General features: G+C 46.0%; 2 protein-coding genes across 3 annotated transcripts; both read right to left on the reverse strand.

Moving 5' to 3' along the window:
• Nucleotides 1-243: 243 nt before the first annotated feature.
• adap2 (ArfGAP with dual PH domains 2) lies at nt 244-5,803 on the reverse strand. Its single transcript, XM_012825820.3, has 11 exons — nt 5,386-5,803; nt 4,752-4,882; nt 4,156-4,247; nt 3,717-3,805; nt 3,430-3,542; nt 2,957-3,106; nt 2,788-2,871; nt 1,342-1,404; nt 1,155-1,232; nt 679-907; nt 244-462 (listed from the first exon to the last, which is right to left on the reverse strand). The coding sequence occupies exons 1-11, from the start codon at nt 5,471-5,473 to the stop codon at nt 434-436; spliced, it is 1,146 nt and encodes a 381-aa protein (XP_012681274.1). The 5' UTR covers nt 5,474-5,803; the 3' UTR covers nt 244-433.
• A 132-nt stretch (nt 5,804-5,935) lies between these two features.
• Nucleotides 5,936-19,193, reverse strand: atad5a (ATPase family AAA domain containing 5a). Of its 2 annotated transcripts, none has more exons than XM_012825574.3 (23): nt 18,747-19,193; nt 18,404-18,483; nt 16,284-18,268; nt 16,082-16,157; nt 15,794-15,961; nt 15,488-15,635; nt 15,021-15,105; nt 14,553-14,734; nt 14,199-14,347; nt 13,720-13,873; nt 13,182-13,514; nt 12,742-12,838; nt 12,565-12,647; nt 12,277-12,407; nt 11,916-12,093; nt 11,112-11,291; nt 10,597-10,896; nt 10,417-10,481; nt 10,151-10,313; nt 9,524-9,678; nt 8,456-9,342; nt 7,894-8,046; nt 5,936-6,514 (listed from the first exon to the last, which is right to left on the reverse strand). In XM_012825574.3, the coding sequence occupies exons 2-23, from the start codon at nt 18,452-18,454 to the stop codon at nt 6,436-6,438; spliced, it is 5,802 nt and encodes a 1,933-aa protein (XP_012681028.2). In that variant the 5' UTR covers nt 18,455-18,483; nt 18,747-19,193; the 3' UTR covers nt 5,936-6,435. The 2 variants fall into 2 exon arrangements, with proteins under 2 accessions (XP_012681028.2, XP_031426772.1); XM_031570912.2 differs by having other exon boundaries at nt 15,746-15,961.
• Nucleotides 19,194-21,159: the final 1,966 nt, after the last annotated feature.

Here is a 21,159-nt window from a genome sequence, read left to right on the forward strand (position 1 = left end):
AAAAAAAACATAAATAGATGACAATTACCAGTTTATAAACAAAAGAAATTTCTCCATAAAACAAAGAGCAAAAGCGTTTATGAAAAATACTTCTTTAAACAGTGAAGAATAATCGCTCACTAGCTGGAATCTGTGCAACACAAAGTAAAAGTAATTAATACAAAGAATACATTATGTTATGTTGTAGGCCCAATGGATTATCTGCAATGAATGCATTTATTTTTAAAAGAAAACACAATGAGATAGGGTTTAATAAACAATTTATTTTAGACCGCATTCTGCTTCCTTCAGTATCAAAAGCACAGGATGTGACCATTGTGAAAAATATATACATGGTACATTATTTGTTCACTTGTAAACTCTGGATATCTCTTCAGAGGATAAAACTTGGATTCAGTTACTGGAAATACATTTGTCTTTGGATCTGCCGTGGTCATCTTCGACGTCTGATACTTGCTTCAGCTGTGAAAAGATATTCTTCTATTAGAACATGTACAAGTCAGGTTATTAAAAAAAAACATCTCCATGTACAGTACAAAGGACACAATATATCTCTGTAATATAGCTGCTACTGTATAGCTAATAGAAACACAGAGAGAGAGAGAGAGAGAGAGAGAGAAAAGAGAGAAACATTCTGAAAGTTGACTGGTGAAATGACGGTGGTGGTCCAGGTCTTACTAGTGTAATCGTGGGGCTGCATGGGGGTGGAGATGACCTGTCTGAGGGCCTCCATCCACTCCCGCCTCTCGCGCTCCTGCTCACACATGAAGAGGAACTGGCGGTCAGGAGTCTCCACTGCCAGGCCACACTTCCACTTGTTGCTCCGGGCGCCCGCAGCGGAACTCTCCCTCACCGAGTACCCGTGCTTGTCTGTGCCGAGAAACACCACGCCGAGCTCCTCAGCGTCCTGAGAAGACCCACACAAGGCACTGATTTAGGCAAGGTCATTTAGTCGCTGATGACTTGCATCACTTCTGTCATACAGCAGCAAGTTTCCTGAATCTTAGTTTGGCAGCAGTGCAGAATAAAATGACTTGACATTATGAGCAGTCGCTGACTTTGACCAAAACCTTGCTATAATTAAGTCAAGTAAAGAATAAAGAAATAAAGATCAAGAACAGTAGTACCAGTAAGTACACAAAACTGTCTCTTACCAGTTGGTTTTTAAAATAAAGCAACTTTCTGTCCACAGCGTCTAGGACAAACCATCTTCTTTTAAATGGTTCTCGTTGCTGTTCAATATAGAAAAAATACAGAAGAGTTGAACATGAAATATTCCATCCTTCATTGAAAAATGTGTCTGCATCTCACACGTACTACTCTGTCATTGCATGTACTCACCGAAGGGCCAGTCTTCTCCATAAAACCCTCTTTGAGGTAGCTCCTAGTAATCCGAGGTAGTATCTTTAAATACAACAGAGAAGTAAAAGACACCATGCCACAGTCATTCAGCCGTTTTAAAACTCTTCGATTCTTTTTTAATTCTTTACTGATGGGCCAGGATGAAAATCACACAAGATTATAAGCATAGGTGTCAGTTTGGTTTGAAAAGGGCAAGGGACATAGATTTGGATGATCAGAAGTCCCCGTTTTGATTATTAATTACTGTCAGTGATAACAAGATAAGATAATCATAACGCTATCTTGAAGTGAGACCATCACCTAATGCAGGTGGTCACTTAGTTATGGTCAAATAGCACAGCATAAGCTATTTTAGCACTATCTATGTAGCTAGCATGGGTCCCTAATGCAGTCACAACTTTGGCTGACTCATAACTAGCAAATGTTATTTTGTCAGCATGGTATTGGCTAAGCCTGTGTTGCTGTGAGTGACCTAGTTCTATATCGTATCATCATAATATTATTACAATTATTAGGCTAAGGCCTTGTTAAAGAAGCACGAAAAGGCTGTAGAATATACAACACCTGCCCTTACTGTGCTAAAATGTATTTAAATGGTATGGTGGTAACCTTTAGGATATATGGATTATGGATTACTGTGGGCTCTCAACCTACAGTAAGATCAAATTGTTTAGTGCTGCTCTCCATTGAGCATGCACCTTCATACTTGTATAGGCCTTACGTTTTAGTAAATCATTTGAAATGATACTTTGGCTTCTAGCAGAGCTTTTTCTTTGACAATTCCTTGTATTTCTTGGGTATGGAGATCGTGTACTCCACAGCCACCCCTGGCCACCAGGGAGTCAGTCAAGATCGAGTGAGTACACTGGGCCACAGCACTTACTACTCAGCCTTGTGTAATGTGTATACATTGTAAGTCGCACATATGTAAGTCGCTTTGGATAAAAGCGTCTGCTAAAATGACTAAATGTAAAATGTAAATGTGTTGGTTTGGGGGAAATAGTACATGACTACACATATTTAAGGATGGTGTACTGGTAGGTGGTGTCCAACTGATCCTGATGGGCCGTCTGGGCCATAAATACCTGGGCCATTTTTGTGTCCCAGTCCAGCCCAGCTAGTAGATATGAAGGAGTGAATCGTGACATTTAGTGAAGGAAACTCCAGGCACTTCCATTCAATGCTCCAGCTGGCTCTCCTGCATGCCATTGTTTCATAGCTATTCAAACTTGTGTCCTCTCTTAAAATAAGCTTGCCTCATGTGTTCGCAGGAGAAAATGTATACACAGCTTACTGGGTTTCCCCCCACAGTCAGGGTACTACAGATGCATGTCACTGATAGGACTTTTGTTCTGCTTTTGTCAGAGTTTTTTTGCCACCACCCTTTATACCAAACAAGAACAGAAAGTAGGGTCGGCAAATTACCTCATTATCACTGGCACTGGGGAAAGCTGTCTTCAGATAGGCAAAGCGCATGGCTCGAATGGTGTTAAACCAGCTGACGATCTCCTATGGGGCAGATATGACCATGTTTACAGTGTATTCTGACGTCCAGAGAGCTTAGAGCTTAAGGGGAGACTTGGAAGACACTTACCTTTCCACTTTCGTGGTACACAAATAGGTTTCGTGTGTAGGCCTCTTTCAAGTAAGTGATCTGAAGGCCGTGTGCATGGCCAATTTTCTGTGGCTGGAAAGTAGCATTTAGGTCCTGTATCGAGATTACAGCTTTGGGGCCCTTTGATTCCTGTGTGTGAAATAAATCTTCATAAGCAATTATAGTCCTATGGAAATCCAAAAAGTGACATAAAGAAGAAAAGCAGAGTCAGAGAAAAAGCACAAAAGAAAGAAAAAAAACATGATGGATAGAGAACCAGAAAGACAGAGTGTTTATACAGCGTGTGAAAGTGATGGGTGGATGGATGGATAGATGAGTGGATAGACAGACAGACAGATAAATAGAACAATGTGCACAGCTAAGCAAGTTGAGATGGTTTGGTAGACAGACAGATACAAAGAACTACTTGTCCAGTTAAGAAAGTTGCAAAATACTGTGAGCTGATTCCTTACATCCTCCCTGTTGAAGTATTTTAGGGTGAAATCTTCCAGTAACAGTACAAACTTCCTCTTCTGAAAATGTCCATTGTCCTTCCCCTTTTTCCAGAGGACTAGTTCACGGACACCTGAGGATAGAAAGACTATGTGTCACTGTTCCCTGCCGGACAGCGATGAAAAGCCTGACAACCACCTGCCCATTTCACAGAAAGAAGCATTGTCCTTCAGACCAACACTTTATTGGGACTTCCAGTAATGCGTCTGCTGACAAAATGAGAACACTTCCAAGTGTCCATATTCACCTGAAGTGTAGACCTGCTGGAGAAGACTGTTCTCTCCAGTAAATTCTAACCGTTCATATTTTGCCCTAATCCACTGCTCCCTCAGAACCCTAAATTACAGACAAATACAACAAACACAACAAAATAAGAGAATTTGACTGGGGTGCAATGACAGTGTGACATTATCATCTGCAAATGAACAGCCTACAGTTCAACATGATGAAATAATCAAGGAAAATATGGAATGAATTGAATAAAAAGCAGCACATAACTAGTGTTGGTAAGGCATACGAGAAGTTCTTGCTGCTGACACGAACAATGCTGCATTAGTTCCTTCCTTCCTGAGTGCTGCTTCATCAAACAATACTTCTCTAAATGGAAATCTATTACCTGAACAACCAGCAACAAATCCAAAACAGCACTATGATAAGCTGTGAGGTCAGTAAAATGAGTTACTCACTCGCAGTCGCTGGGCCGGGGTCGATAATAGAATGCTGGGACTTCCTTCTCATAGATGGCACTGCCTGAACGATTACCATTGGCCTTCATGAACTTCAGAAACCCATCAAGAGGAAAGGCATCAGTTAGTGTCGGTATTACAAGGCATTGCAGACATTTGGCTTCAATATTTCTACATCTGCAATGTCTAAATAGACCTATTTTATTCAATTTTGTCTTCTATATTTGTCCCATATTTACACTACTCCATTGTTATAGGTCAATGTTATTCCATAAGCACAGATGTGTCCATATCTACATTATTTCATAGTTACGGGCCACTTTTGTTTCATAAACAGACATGTTCATCCATATCTACATTATTTCATAGTTACGGGCCACTGTTGTTTCATAATCAGACATGTTCATCCACATCTACATTATTTCATAGTTACGGGCCACTGTTGTTTCATAAACACAGACATGTTCATCCATATCCACATTATTTCATAGTTACGGGCCACTTTTGTTTCATAATCACAGACATGTTCATCCACATCCACAGTTTTCTAAAGTTAAACGCAGATGTAATTCTGTAATCCCAGAAGTGTCCCATACCTCTACCAGCTCATCATCCCAGAAGTCCAGCCGTATGGACTTGATCCGGCTCACTGCTGGCAGGTTGCGATGAGTCCCGGAGCAGTTCAGGCACACAAACACTCCTAGTTTGTATGAGGCCCAGTCGGGATCTTCATTGACAATTAAAAGTGAATCACAATGCAGAAGTCCTGCTTGTTGACTGATGGAATACCAGTGACAGACAGGTAGTCTAATACAACCACACATTTGGATTCTGACTTGAGTGTGATATAAAGACTCCAGTCCAGATAAGGAAGGGTAAACAGCCTATATGGTCCTATAAGTTATGCCTGCTCTCAAAAGATACTCATAATGTGAAATGAGTATCTGCTGATGGGCATCCACATACATCACCAAAGATATAGCACCTGACCTGGTCATGGGAAAGCCCCTCCCTCCTCTTTTATACATCAAAACAAAAAGATGTAGTCTATACATTTTCAACCTGTCTGTTAAAACACTGGTTAATCATCACTACTGTTAGCAACAATTAAGCATTCATTCGCTCAATCAGTCATTAATATTGATTGTTCAGACGTTTAACTCGTTATTTCTGACAGCTAAGATAAGAGCTTTGTACGACTGAACCATAGGTACAGTAAATATAACTCACCAGGCGCTCCACAATCCGCGCAGCGATTGTTATCCGGCTGTTTGGCCAGTTCTAGCAGAATCTTTTTGTTACGGTCGCGATTTGCCATTTGTCACGGAAAAACATCAGCTTCTTATTTCAATCAGATTTTTCTAAAAGTCAACGTCTATAGCTTTATTACATTTTTTGTGTTGCTCAATTGTTAGTGTTAGTCATCCAACAGAAAATATAACGTAGTGCAGCGGCACAGCGTCCCTCGTCTTCTGGTGAGTGACAGTCGAAAAGTTTGTGCATGACGTTACAGTAACGCCTGCGCAAACTGGCACAAACAGCTTTAACGTTAATTGCTTAAAAATGCGTTTTTTTGGCATGGATTTTTTATTTTTTTACATTTTCCTCACTACATGTTAATGAATGGTACTTAAAGTTAATCGTCGTTGTGTGTCAGTCATATGCTATGAGGAATTTATTATACACATTTATTATACATGTTATACAGCAATTTAAATGTTCTGTCCACTACGACCATGATACTGTTCCACGAAAATCATATCACCCTATAAAATGGTCATATGTGGAAAAAATAAATATGTTTTATTTTTCCAGATTTTACAAGAGTAACCAGAGCCACACTTCCATATAAATAAAAACACAACCAGTGACAAATGTGATAAAGAAAACAAAAAAAGAAAACGTGTCATTTTATAACCCCACTTTATAAACACTGTGAGAAGCATACGTTAACATCCCTCAGTCAACATCATTCATATAAAGTGAGGCTAGGTTTACAAACCACAAGTGAAAACATTTCTAAAAGGTTAACATGTTCTCTTACTACAAATGTTTGTCAAATCCAGCCATTTATTACTTGATAAAATAAGGGCACAGTATTTAGGACTGTTTAGGATTGCCAGTATAAAAACATACTGTTACAAAATGTACACTACATTAATAAGGCAGAATCAAGGCCACTCAATGTGGATATGTTACAAAACACATTTTACTGTACAAGACACATTTTGCCTGCTGCTATCACAGGCAACAGAACACACACACACACACACACACAGCTTATGGGAAATCAGTTGCCAGAAGCTGAAGGGTTCGTTTCGGAACACCAAGGTTGATGCCCTCCAAGTAGTGCAGGAACCTGAAAGAGAAAGACGTCTTGTTTGGTATGTGCATGATCTAGAACTATAGCACTTCTGAACTGCAGATGCATTGCACTACGCCCCACTACAAATACCTAGCTCAAGAGCCACGGCTATTTTAAGTGATGACTGATGCGTTTAAATGTTGTGAAATGCAAAAACACCACATCCTGTGTCTATGCATCAGAACACATGTACAAAACAGGGAACATGCACCCTAAAACATTTACATGGATTTTCATTCTGTGCAACCGTATTCTTATTTTATTTGAGTGTCTATTTTATGCTACTTTATACCTCCACTCCACTCCACTCCGGAGGGAAATACTGATAATATGGGTGGTAAAAATGAGTAGCCAGGTCTAGCCTAAGATGTTACTACTACTTTGACTCAAATACTTTGATACAGGCAACATTTTGTGTGGACGGGACAATATAATTTGCCTTCCATTTCATTCTTGTTGCCTTCCCACATTGTTGGAAGTATCTCTCTGGCTGGCGTCATGGTAACATAGTTTGGAGTGAGAGTGAGAGTGTGTGTGTGTGTGTGTGCGCTGTTTGAAAAGCAATGAATGCACTAAGGGCATTTTGTAAAAAGAAACATTATGGAAGTATTCTAAAAGCACTCTCCTCAAAATCAGTTTCCCACAATTGCATTCAAATACATACACACACGCCCTTTTCCTCAACATGAAGCCTTAACATAACCTACATCCTAAACCAGCAGATCTTTGGCAGTGCACCCTTAATGGGTACTGATCATTTTAACTGAAAATGAAGAAGAAAAAAAAAAAAAACTCAGTACAGAAATGATAGGTTCATACAATAATAAACATAATATGCATTGAGGATTATACTAGCTTTATTCTGAAAACTAAATCTTCTATTAAATAAAAACAGTGAGGGTCCAGCTGGCTCATGTCTGTGTGCACAACCACACTGCTGCTGAAAAAAATCCTAGGGGGAACACTGAATGACCCATCGTGTTAAATAATCCTGATCTCAATATTGACCAAAATGATCGTGATTATAACTTACTATAATCGAGCACCCCTTCTCTCCCCTACCCTTGTCTCCATCGTCTTTTGCGCTGGCTCTGTGCAGGAAGTCTAAACCCTCCACCCTCTTCAGCTTGTGAGATGATCATGCATGCATCAGTCCCAGGTTGCAGGCGGCCCAGGTCTAATCTGAATCGCACCACCTGGGAATAACCCATGTTGACTGGCTTGGTCTGAATTGCACCACCTTGGAATAACCCATGTTGACTGGCTTGGTCTGAATTGACTAAACATGGGCTGAACGTTGGTCAAACCACCCTGATCCAACCCTGGTCGTCGACGTGACCTTGCATTGGTGTGTGGTGAAGGTGCTTGTTTACCTGCGCTTGACCTTGCCCTGCTCCTTGAGCTGCTCTGATCTGCAGATGGCGCGCAGGGCAGGCAGGATGTCCAGTGCTGTGGCCGTCCTGCTGCTGGGGCTCACTCTGGAGCTACACACGCTTCTCATCAGCTCACACCTATGCTGGAGCAATCTGCACACACACACACACACAGTTAGAAGCGCTTAACATAGCTTATGCAGTCTGTCTAAAATATGTGGCCTAGATTTAGTCTGACCATGGCCGATATGTGAGCTAACTCTTAATACCACTGTGAAACCCAATGTGTGTGGTTGTTTTTTGTTGTTGTTGTAATAAACCCACTTTATTCTGCACGCTCTTTCACATCACTAATGTAGCTTATTTTTAACAATTATGAACTATATTAACTATAACTATTATAATAATATAATTATTTAGAAAAAGTGTTTATATAGTGCTTATAAAAAATCTTGCTTGTAAATGACTTCTATAATAATGTCGGGGTACATGGGTACTTAAGATGTTTTCTGATCTGGTAGTTTAGAAGGGTTTGTCCCATGTCTATGAGTGTGTGACTCACCCTGGCTGGCATAGCGTGCTGTCTGGCGTGATGCTGAAGGCCTGCCTGTGTGGAGCCACGGGGAGGGTGATCTCCTCCAACGCCACCCTCCTGACCCCCTCCTCGCCCAGGGCCTGCGCTGCCTCCAACGCCTGCTCCACCCCGGCCCTGCACCTCCTGAAGCTCAGGCTCTCCATCGCCGCCCGGATCTCCCGCGCCTGTTCCTCCGCCGCCCGGTGGCCGGCCACCAGCCGGGGCTCGTCCGTCAGGCCGCTGCGGATCTCCGCCCGGGCCCAGCCGTACTCTGCCGCCTGCACGCATGCGCCCTCTGCTGCCCGTGATGCTGGGTGCAGCAGGGAGGAGTCCAGGGCGGACATGTGCTCCAGGAACTCGGCCATGGCGCCCAGGGCGAGAGACACCGGGACGCTCCTCTTCCTCTCGGCTTCGGTGAGCTCAACTTTCTTCCTTCGCTCCGTCACAGGCCGTGTGAGCAACTGCTCCTCCTTCAGCTCCTTTGCAGAGGAGCCCAGGGCGGCTGTGGGTCTGGGGAGCGAGAGGAAGCCATCGTCCGAGTCCGAGTCGGACTGGAAGGGGTCCTTGGCGTCTGGACGGAGATGCTTCTTCTGCCTCATCCTGGAAGAGACTTTGAGGGGGCTGGCCTCGTCCTCCATCTCAGCCAGCAGAGGGGGCTTAGTGTTGGGGCTGGGGACGGCAGGCTGGGGTGGGAGGGTGGCGGGGACATGGACAGGCTGGTCTGGCTCAGGCTCCTGGTGTGCTATGGGTAGAGCGTGCTTGAGTGTGCGGGTAGGCAGCGGGAGAAGCACCTCCATGTTGGAGTAGAGCAGGTCCAAGCCTCTGCTCCCTGCTTCAGCCAGCAGCTCCCAGCAGAGTGGGCTCGCAGACTCACACTGCACACAGAGATGATCTCAGATCAGCCTTACAGTAGATTTAATTACAACATTGACAGTGTGACTCAACTCAACAACTAGACATCAAACAATATTATTGTTGCATTATAAAGAAAAAGACAGCGCTGCTCCCCACAGAAACACAATTCAGGTTTTTGCAGGACCCTTCCCAGTGGCCCACCTTGATGAAGTCGAACAGGTTCCCCTGCGGCTGGACGTTGAGGAGGCCGAGGAGACTGGCGGTGCAGCTGGCCTCACAGGGGGGCACGTCAGGCTTCCCATCCTGGTCAGCGGCTGCCCCACTCCCACTGGCCTGCAGTGACTCGGTGGCTGATGCTGTTCACAACCACAGCACATGGGAACAAGGTGCGTACAGACGTGACCAACACATTCACAATGATATCCAACATAAAGTCTGCAGGAATGGTAACTATAGCAGGCCATATGTGCAGTAAATTAAAACTGAGTGTACAGGTCTATTTCATAAACACTATACACAAGAGCCCTCTAGTGGTATTACATAGAGACCTCATCCCCATCCAGTTCCAGCAGTCCTACAACTACAGCTCTAACAAGTACTGTAGTGTAGCTATGTCAGTTATCGGACAGTTTGTTAAACATCGGCCATTCTATTAAATGAAACAATCGACATGCACAAGTATACATACATTTAATAATGGATTAACATGACAACGCAAACGTTTGCCAATAACACACGCATGCCGGTAATTAACTCCGTTACGATAAGTGTGTTAATCCATGTGTAAATATGCATCTGGGCTGGGACGGGGCGCTGGGGTGTGTGTACCTGTGTGTGGGGCTCCTGCTCCGCTGCGGATCCAGCACTGCAGCTGCAGCAGGCTCCTCCTCACGTCTCCTCCGTTGCAGCGCAGCAGAGACGCCACGTCCTCCGCCTCTACGCGCACGCTCTCCGCCAGGCACAGCAGCCGCAGGTAGCTGCTCACGCTCTCCTACAAACACACATGAAGTGAGACACGCAGGCGCACACACACGCACCTTTAAGCACTGAAGGTAGGAATAAGAGCACACGGTCGGATTCCAAATCTGCCTTACCACGGAGGGAGTCTCAAAGTGGATCTCGTCAAGGTAGCCGTCAAATGAGGTCCTAAAGGAAGGATCTATATTACACACAAACAGACATGGACAACAGATCATGAATACAGACGGAATCAAATCCAACCCAACAGTACACCAAGGATAAACTGTAGAAATGTTTCATAGAACAACACACACCACTGGTGGTGAGGATGACGGGCCTCTTGGTGGTGGTCATGAAGGTCTTGATGGCGGCCAGGAAGCCAGAGTCGTCGTCAAAGATGACGTCCACCTCTTCAAACAGGATGAGCGATGTGGCCGTTCTCTTGCCCTGCTCGTCGCCCGGGGCCTTGCCCACAGGTGGTGGTGCTGATGCTGGTGTTGGTGGTGTTGCTGCTGGTGATGATGATGAGGGTGCTGGCGCTGGGGTTCCAGACAGATCCTCAGTCTTACAGGAAGACTCCTTGGCCTTGGCTCTCTTGCGAGGGCTCTTAGAGACTGTGAGGAACAGGACAGGAAAAGGCAGCGAATTCACTGAGGGGGACTCAAAGTACAGCGCAATGTTTAACAAGCTCAAACTTTAGCATTATTAGCACCATGCTAACAGTTGAACTACAGGTGCAAAAAATGGCAGGGGGCAACCAGCCCCTACCAGCAGTATGCTGGTAGGTACAGATTTTTTTATTAAGGATGACAGGAATTGGAATTTTTACCTGGCTGTGGCTTTTTGGCGTTTGCTTCAGCAGCCTCTTTAGGAGGAGCCTTGCCGCCCATTTTGAAGAAGTTGGCCAGGGAGGTGGGGGCCAGTGAGCCCCGCTTGGAGGGCCCCCCCCGTGGAGACTGGGGAGGCTTGTGTGGTGAGGAGACGACCCGCCTGGGAGATTTGACCTTGCCTGGTAGTTCAGAGAGTAAAACACAGATCTTCACTGATCTCTTTATGGTATAAAAGGGGAATAATGTGAGTCTTTTTCTAATCAATGCATTTACATGTCAATAAAACCAGTCAAAACAACTTCTCATTAGAGCTTGCAGAAACCCTGTCCAATGAATTAATACAAAAATGTCTTTGAGAGCATGCAGACACAGTCATGATGCGATCTTAACATTCTGATTAAAGGTGTAGTCCTTGTTGCTGGCAAAATATTGTTAATATTTGAACTCAACAGCCAATCAAATACACCCTTCCCTTCAGAGTTCCTGAAGCAATTTGGAGCATGAGTGGCCCTCATTGATTGGCTAGAATAACGCATTACTTAGGCCAAGCCACTTTGTTTATGCCCCCTTTACAGAGCCAGGACTGTGCACAAACATAGGAGGGGAACTTCACTGAATTTGACAAAAAGGAATGAAATGAGAGTGGGGAGAGAAGTAAGCATGTGGGACAGAAGTTAACATGGTGGCAGAGAAGTAAGCATGTGGGAGAGAAGGAAGCACGCTGGGAGAGAAGTAAGCATGTGGGAGAGAAGTAAACATGTGGGAGAGAAGTAAACATGTGGGAGAGGCGAGCCTGTACTCACGGGGGGATGAGCCTGGTCTGGAGCCGCTCCCTCCACCACCGCCGCTGTAGCTGCTGAAGAAAGCGGGCTTGTGGGCGTTCACTCCCTGGATGTCCACCTGGTGCGACTGCGTGGCCTCCTTCAGCTGGGACAGGATCTGACGGCCGCTGCGCTGGGACGAGCAGTTCACCTCAAACACCTGGAGACAGGGGACAGGAGGACAATCACATACTGAAACAGCACCTCCAGAGGGCGTCTGTGTTAATACAATCTGGAATCACACAGTTTAGTAAAAGAACCAGTGGTGCAAGTCTGAACCCAAATCCCAGATGACTGTGCACACTGTGGCTGTTCCTTCTGTTTACATGGAGATGGCACTGACCTTGAAGCCCAGCTCCTGGGCACAGGCATACACAGCGGCCGTTTTGCCCACTCCGGTAGGGCCGCTGATCAGCAGTGTGTTACACAGCAGGTCCTCTTCCAAGGTCTCATCACACTCACTGACCCAGGAGTCTGCAGACGCACACACACACACGGTAAATGTCAAATGTGCCCACACATATAAACTCTGTTTACTCTGCACTCAATAGAAACAATCCTAACCACACACTCACACATGTGCACATCCATGCAACAGACTACATGTACAGGTGCACACTTGGGTCCTCACCGTTACAGTCCTCCTCCTGCTTCTTCTCCTGCTGCTTCTTCCTCTCCTCACGGTCCGCCCTCAGCTTCCACTCTCTTAGCCAGCTGACGAGGGACACAGCAGGAATACCATTTCAATGCAAACACACACACACACACACAAAGCCACTGAGTTGATGTGTGTAATTTGTGTCTGTACCTGTGCAATCTCCTGATTGACAGCATGTTGCCGATCACGTCGCTGGAGTGCTGAGGCTGATACTTCTCTGTCCACATCACGTCCTCTCTCGCCGCGTCTACAACACAACCACCGACAGACAACCATCAGCCCTCCACCACCACACTCATCTCAAAGCTGCTGTGCCTGTCTACAATCCCCATAGTGCCTAACTGCATGTTAATGCCACAGACCAACAGGAACCCTGTCTGGCCCACAATGCAGTGAACTGAACCGTTACCCCACAGATACAGAGGAAATGTGCATGGCACCTCATCTGTAGAACTCACTTTGGGAGGATGGAACAAAACAATCACTGAAAGCAGGTAATGCCACTAATACTGCCTGCTGTTCTCTGAAATTGGCTCCCACAATCCTGTTGAGACACATCAACTCAGGCACTGCTGTGCTGTTCCACTCACCCTCAGGGCTTGTGTGCTCAGAGGGCGACGGGCTGTCCAGCACAATCACGTCATCCTTCTGAGGGACAGCGGGTGTAGACACCACCTCAGCTTTGGGCTCCTCTCCCGACCCCTCGTGCTGCTGTCTGCGCGTCCGGCCCCGGGCCCCTCTACCCCTCCTAGGGGGCTCTGGGGTGTTGTCCGGGATGATGATTGTCTCAGGCTCTTTCTGGCTGGCACGTCGCTTCTTGGGCACCTTCTCCGCCGCGGCCGCCTCCTCCTCTCGCTTCCTCTTGCCTCCCACTGGCTGTGGGCAGCTGGACCCAGACGCCTCCTGAGGAACACCATCTGCCTCTGAACACACACACAAACACACACAGCATAAGAATCACTCCATACATATCAGCAAATTACACCATATACATGGAAGTAAACTAAATGCACCTTTGTTGCCACCTGTTGGAATAAAACCTGAATCACAGAGAGAATAATACAAAATAAAAAATAAAAAATAAATAAATAAATAAATAAAGCACATGAGTGTGTCTCCTGGGCTCACCTGGGACAGTGGCCTTCAGGAGGTGCTCTGCTCGTCTCCTCAGCAGTTGGGCGAAGATCCTATGGGTGGGGAAGGAGGGGTTGGATGTGCCGATCTCCTCCAGCAGCCAGCGCCGCACCGGCTCAGAGAAGTCCTCCCTCCAGCCAGACACAGACTGAGTGGAAGACCCAGAGAAGTGGTCAGGCTTACAGCTTGCTGCTATTACCAACACTACCACAACGAACTACCAACCTACCTAATGATTTACTATTACTACCACTGTTGATGCCCCACACTTAGTAACAGACAACAATTCAACACCTTTTCATGGCTTCACAATGATCCATTTCCATTACATTTGTCAAGTTGTCTCTCATCTTTAAGAAATGTTACCTTTGACACATTGGTATCAAATACAATACAAACACCTTCATTCGACCACATTCATTTTTCATTCTGCACTTCTTGAGACACTTTCAGTGCTAAGTGCACCAGCTCACCTGCTCTCTGCAGCTCCTGTGCGCAGGAACGATGGTGAGGCCGACTGGCCCCACAGCAGCCGGGGCAGGCCTGTCCACCTGAGCACCAGCCTCCTTCACACAGCTCAGACGGGGACACGCCGGCCACGGCAGACCCCACAGGGAACAGCCTGGAGGCACAAGGGTTCAGAGCAATGAAAGGCACGTCACACAACACCACATGCTGCCGTGGCTTCATCTTTGGGTCCGTTTACATGAGCAGAACTGAAATTGAAGTATGCTAAAAATAAACGCTGAGGAAAGCATTGGAGACAGAGCGGGGCTCAGAGGAAGAGATGGAAGGAGAGAAACAAAGGAGTGACAAGAGGGAGTTACCCTCGGGTCTCTGCAGCACGTGCTCCACTCTCTGGAAGGAGGCGCAGGAGAGCGTGTAGGCCTCGCGGCTGGCGGCCGTCTTGGCGATCTGCTTCTTGAACGACTCAGGCAGGCCGCTCTTCAGGAAGTCCCGGCGCGCCCGGAACTGCTCGTCATCCAGGGAAGTCTCCGAGGCGTCGTGACTGGAGCGAGAGCGAGAGCACACAAGTTCAGACCATCTCACGTGAGGGGAAAACATTCCAACAGCCCCACTTAAAACTGATCTTCACTGTGGTTGCAAAAAAATCTTAAGTCAATTCCCCCCATTAACAGCAATAATTATTCAGAGACAGAGAGGCATCCCAAGATCTCACACACCGACTGACTCTTGATAAGAGTACTGTTATCTCTTTATTTACGGGGATGTCTCACTCTCCAGACATGGTGGCATAGCAAAGGCGAATTTTAAGTCATCTCACAGTCCCTTACCTGCTGTCATCAAATATGGAGATGACTGCTGACGACCTCTGAGCCTTCTTCCCCAGGAACACAGGGGCCACTTTAGATCCTGTCACTAGGGAGAATGCAACATTGGGTTTAGGTTCTACTTAGAAAGGAACAAACAGTAAACCACATGTTTTTCTTCATCACTCACTCTCTTACTCTAATGCGCACTCAAACATAGCGTTGTAGCCGCGTGTATAGTGTATACAATGTAGCCGTGTGTAAAGTGAATACAGTGTAGCCGTGTGTAAAGTGAATACAGTGTAGCCGTGTGTAAAGTGAATACAGTGTAGCCGTGTGTAAAGTGAATACGGTGTAGCTGTGTGTGAAGTGAATACAGTGTAGCTGTGTGTAAAGTGAATACAGTGTAGCCGTGTTTCAAGTGAATACAGTGTAGCCGTGTGTCAAGTGAATACAGTGTAGCCGTGTGTCAAGTGAATATGTGCCGTTACCTGCAAGCGTTTTGGTCCCCTTGGTCCCAGGTGTATTTTTCCCCAAAACGTCATTTAGGCTGCGGACCTTCTTCTGTTTTTTGGCTTTAGTGTCTTCTGATTTCACAGTTGAGCTGCCATCACCTTCCTCCAGACATATTACTGAGTCCTGAAACACAAAACACACACACACAAGCCATTAAACACACACACTACAGAGACCTGAAATACAGGTAACAAGCAGTAAAATACAAGTCATGAACTCCTGGTCAAACCTACAAATGGTGATTGAAATGACAATGGTTGGTATGAGGGTGTATTTCTGACCCCATCTGTGTGTGCTGCCTCGGGCTCGCAGTAGTTCTTCTTGGCAGTGTCCTGACGGCGCGAGGACCGTCGCGGAGGTGCATTCTCTTCTGCGGCTGCCTGCCTGCTTTGCTGAAAGGCTCTGGCCTTCTGCACCAGCTTCTGGGCTTTCCTCCTCTTCTTGGAGTCCTGTCCAATCACGGTGGAGAGAGAGAGTTGAAGAGCACTGCCCTGAGTATATGGGCTTGGTATGCAAAAACTTCCAAAATGCTCTGTCTATCTAACAGATATCAGCAACAAAACGCCTACCTCTTTTATCAGTGGACTCAAAATCTCAAATTCACTCATCTCTCCAGGGCTTGGAAACACACGGGTAAATTTCATTCTGAAAAAAAAAAAATGTTGAGTGATAGAATAATAGAATAATCAGATTATTCCTAAATAGTTGCAAGAAATTAGTATTGAAAGACAGTGACATCATATTAAACAGCAGAGAAGAGAAGCAAATCACCTGATTGGGCTTCCTTGGTCATCTGGAGGTACTAGCATGTGGGACCTGTATACACGTTGTTTGGGGCGGTGTGTTTTGGGTGTGCTGACCGGACTGGGGAGACCCTGAGGTTTACTAGAACTCTGCGTGTGTTTGGGCTCCGACTCTCCGTTTGTGTTTGACTGTGATGAGGGTGTGAGTGAGACTGGGGTGCTCTGCTTGCGTGTAGGCTCTCGGGGGGACCTCCTCCTGGTCTCTGTGGGCGTGCTGGCGGGTGCCGGTGTGCTGGTGGGTTGGTCTGTGCCGGGCTGGCTGTCCCCATCCTCAGCTGCCGGAGGAGCCTCTGCCTGTGCAGGGGGAGCGGCTGGAGGAGTGGGCTCCTCGGGGATGGTTCTCTGGTCCTTTTTTGGTCTCCCACGCTTTCTTTTCCCGGCCACTTTTGGAGCAGCACCTTTCAGCTCCACTGGCTTGGGGTCAGCCTCCACCATCTCCACCTCTGCCACCTTCACCTTCACCTTCGCCTTCCCCTCCTCCTCCTCCTCCTCCTCCTTCTCCCCTTCATCCCCGTTAGCCAGATCGTCTTTCTCGGACGGCTGCTGCTTCTGCTTGCCGGCTTTGCCCTTGGCTGTGTCCTGGGGGGTGGGCCGCTTGAAGGCGTTCATGAACTGCTTTCGCTCTGCCTGGCTGCACTTGGGCACGTTGGCGGCGGCGGCACTGGGAGAGGATCCATCCTCCAGCACAGCCAGCTCCAGGTCCTCCTCCTGCAGCACTACATTGGACCTCCTCAGGGGGGTCGGGTGTGGCTCGGAGTTCGCCTGCGGCTGGGGAGAGGCCGCGAACTTGTCCTTTGTCCTGCGGCAGGCGGTGAAAATGGAGGCCACCTTACGATCCGAGGCATGGGAGAGGTCCTGGTCGGGTGAGATGGGGTGTACCTCCGCCTGGACGGTCAGAGTGCGAGGAGACACCTGGGTGGGAGGCTGGTCGCCCCCCTCTTCAAAAGGGTTGATGACGCTCAGCCTATCGGTGGCCTGGTCACCTGGTGGTGGAGTAGGTCCCGTTCCACCTGCCTCTGTCTTTTTTTTTTCTTCTTCTTCTTCCTCCTCCACCTCCTCCTCCTCCTCCACCTCCTCCTCCTCCTCCTGCTGCTGCTGCTTCCGTGCTGCCACCTTTGGGCTTTGACTCTTTAGGAAGTCCGCAAAGGAGACGGTCACAGTGCTGAGGTTCTGCTGGGACTCTACATCTGCATTTGCCTCTGAGCCGGTCTCACATGACGGTGAAGATGGCAACCGCTGCTCGGAGCACTCCTGCACCTCCGGAGCGTCGTGCTGCACCGCGTCAGCCTTTCCTCCTCTGCCATTCTTTCTCACGGTCCTGCCTCTCATTCCCTTCTCCTCAGGGGTGGAACTCACAAGACGACCAGCGCCGTCCTGCTTTGGGTCCGTCCTCACAGAGGGAACGCCACTTTCTGAAGTTTCCTTTAGAATTTTATCCTGATTGGAGTTTGCGGTTACATCGTCTGTGCAGTCGCTTTCATAAACCTTCTCATCCGCTCCCACAGTCTGACCACTGTTTTGAGTGGACGAGGCTGTGCTGCCTGTGCCCTCTGCAGTCTCCACAGACACAGGGGCATCGGCTGGCTGGTTCTCTGACTGAGTTGTGCTCTCAACCACCACAACATCATCCTCATCAGCCACAGGAGGGTTCATCACCAGAGCCTTTTTTGCAGGTCTTCCCACTTTCCTTCCAGGCTTTTTAGACGGGGGCTTGCCTCGTTTTGCAGCGTGGTCAGCACCGGCGAGAGCTTCCACGGGATGGAGCTCATTCTCTTTGGACTGATGAGGCGGGCTGGCGACTTTGGTGGCGGGAGGGGTCTTCTTGAAGTAGTCCGTGATGCTGGAGCGAGGTGGTGAGAAGGGTTTCTCCATCGTCTTGGCTACTGGCGTGAAGTAATTGGTGATTGTCTTGACTCCTGGGGCGTCACTGTCTTTTTTGCGTTTCTTGCATGGCTAAGGTAGAGAGTCAACGTTAAATCAGTTTGTTTACACACACAGGTAACAACACTTATGCAGCCTTGTTGGAAAGCATATCATCGTAGTTAAACATACATTAGATTATGTCACTGAATAACTACAGCAAGTTACCTGAATTTCAAAGTCTTCAATGACAGATGCCATTGCGATGACGCCTGCCATTATTATTGTGGCGTCCGCCGGCCCCAAACCTAGAAAGACAGTGGACAGTTCACTCGTTACCACACTGTAAGTTACTCTGTCGTCAGCCACCTGGCTTGCCAAGTTAGCCATTTATGGAGTAACATTAGGTCAACGTGTCTTAACGGTATTAAAACGTCAACTTGTATGCAACAAAGCGAGATTGATGTGTTTTGCCTCCAGTAAATTAAGCAGACTGAGGGATTACCAGTAAACAATGTCGTACATTAAACGTAATTCTACTCACTACATTGACAGACAAAAAGTGACTCACCTAATTTGTGTGTCGTATCATGCAAGCCGCGAATCTTCCAACGTTAAGTCCAGTAATATCGAATGACTCCAGGACAGCGTAAGCATACTATATATATTAAAGAAGAAAACTTCACTATTTGAGCTACTGAAGCATAAAAACACCCCACTAGCGCCACTCAACCATCTTGCTAACTGGTAAACAGCTGGCTAATGTTAAGTTAGTTAGCAAGCCAACTGATACTTCGCGAGACAGAAACAACAAACCAAAGTCTATAACCCCGTCCATTTGCTACTTTCTTATATACCTATTCTTCAAAAACAACATGGTTATAAAATGGTAGTGTAAAAAAATAACTTAACCGAACTGATATGCTGGTTAAATAGCACCTATGTTTGGCTGGCTTTGCTAGCGAGCTTTTTCTTTAAAAAACCCGCGTTGTGGTAAATAGGTTCCTCTCTGTGGCAAATGGCGCCAAGTGTCATCAACCTTTACCCAAGCTGGTTTGACCAATCATAGAGCCACCGTGGTCTGACGCCACGGTTTGCGTCTGCCGACAGCGTCTACCGCAGCCATGAACCATAGACAGAGGAACCGTAGTCCAAGCAAATAGACATCTGCTGCCATCTGCTGGATATAAATGGAACAATTTATATGCTGTGAGAGTTGAGATCAATCTAGTGGTAATAAAAACAACAACAATAATAATTTGTTTATTATTATTTATAGAGCACTTTTCCAAATCCATGTTACAAAGTGCTTCACAGGGGCAGCAAATCAAATCAGGCATAAAATCATGAGGTTTTAAAAGAAAACAAATAAAAACAAATAGGTTTATAAAAACCAATACAGTGGTCCACCAATACAGAGTATAGACATTTCGTAAAGGAAATAAATGACAATTCGAAGGAACTCTCCTTTAAAAGTGTGTTTTAAGAAAGGACTTGAAGGAAGTAATTGACTCAGCTAACCTGATTTTCTAGTCAGATCAGATCGTTCCAGAGCCCTGGGGTCCTGACTGCAAATGCTCTGTCCCCTTTAGATTTCAGTCGAGCCTCTGGAACAGACAAAATACCTCTGCTTGAGGATCTCAAAGTACGTACCGGTGTGTACTGGTCTAAGAGGTCACAGATATACAGTAGATCTTGCTAGAAGAGAGGTCACGAAGAGCCTTACAAGTAATGAATATCATCTTAAAATGTTGTTTTGGTGAGAAGCCTGAAGCTGATTAAAGAGATCTTTGGTTCCTGCAGGTAAAAAGGCTATTGCAGTAATGCAGGCGTGATGAGATGAAGGTGTGTAAAATGTTCTCTGTGTCTTTAAAAGTTAACATAGATCTTATTTTTGAAATATTTCTAAGATGATAAAAACATGATTGCACAAGCTTTGTGATATGCTGGTCAAAACATAGATTACTGTCAAACCTTGACGCCTAGATTTGTTTTGCAACAGGCTTGATATGGTCCACTAGGGAAACAGCAGATGGCAGAATTAGTTCTGCACTAGCTCTGCCACGTGCTGGGACCCAATGACAAGGATCTCGGTTTTACCTGAAGAAAATCCTTTGACATCCATTTTTTTGACATCACAAAGGCAGTGCTTTGAACATACCAGGATCTGATGATCTAACGAGCTGACAAATCTGTGTCTCGTCAACATAATAATGAAAAGAGACACCATGTCTATGAATGATGTGCCCAAGATGTATAAACAAAATAAAATTGGTCCCAAGAGTGACTGGTCTTAAGGCAGGTAAACTTAAGCAGTGCTGTCTCAGTGCTGTGATACTACCAGAAACCAGATTGAAACTGTAATATATATATATTGTTTATTTACTAGTGCAGAGAGAAGTTGACACTATTTTTTTCTAGATTTTTTTATATAAAGGTAACTTGAAAATCAGTCAATAGTTTTGAGGGAGAGAGGGAGCTGTGGGATCACACAAGCATTTTTTAAATAATCAGGGACACGACCATTTGACAAGGAACTGTTAAAAACAGAAAGCAAACGAGGCCCTGATTTTAAGAGCTCAGACAAGGTGATGGAATAAACGGGTTCAAACAATCTGCGTCGGAGAGGGCGTCAGAGTAAGTGGCATCAAGGGTAGTAGAGATTCTGATTGACTCCACTTTATCAGTAAAATAACAGAAGAACTTTTCGCAATCAGCATCACTTTTAACTAGGGCACAATGAGGGGATATCGTGTAATATTTGTATTTATTTCTTGCAGTTACGATATTAGCTATATGTTCTGACTTTTAATGTAGGCCTACCTCGGCTATTTTCAGGTGATGTTTACTTTCACGGTAACATCAACATCTTTCCAATGACATTCAAATCATTATCAAGTGTGTCTGAGCTGTAAATAGACTGAATTCGTATCTACTTAAAACTACATTCAGACAGAAAAGAAAATATTAGGGCGGGATAACTA

Source organism: Clupea harengus, chromosome 1 (genome assembly GCF_900700415.2).
Source record: "Clupea harengus chromosome 1, Ch_v2.0.2, whole genome shotgun sequence".
In the NCBI taxonomy this organism is placed as follows: domain Eukaryota; kingdom Metazoa; phylum Chordata; class Actinopteri; order Clupeiformes; family Clupeidae; genus Clupea; species Clupea harengus.

Coding starts and splice junctions, on each gene's coding strand:
- atad5a (XM_031570912.2), bottom strand. CDS start 18,454: ATGGCAGGCGTCATCGCAATGGCATCTGTCATTGAAGACTTTGAAATT. Junction 12,839..13,181: donor TGAGCACACAAGCCCTGAGG/GTGAGTGGAACA, acceptor GTTGTGTTGTAG/ACGCGGCGAGAGAGGACGTG. Junction 10,314..10,416: donor ACTTTGAGACTCCCTCCGTG/GTAAGGCAGATT, acceptor GTGTGTTTGTAG/GAGAGCGTGAGCAGCTACCT.
- adap2 (XM_012825820.3), bottom strand. CDS start 5,473: ATGGCAAATCGCGACCGTAACAAAAAGATTCTGCTAGAACTGGCCAAA. Junction 3,107..3,429: donor AATACTTCAACAGGGAGGAT/GTAAGGAATCAG, acceptor TTTCACACACAG/GAATCAAAGGGCCCCAAAGC. Junction 1,405..2,787: donor CCAGTGCCAGTGATAATGAG/GTAATTTGCCGA, acceptor TTGTATTTAAAG/ATACTACCTCGGATTACTAG.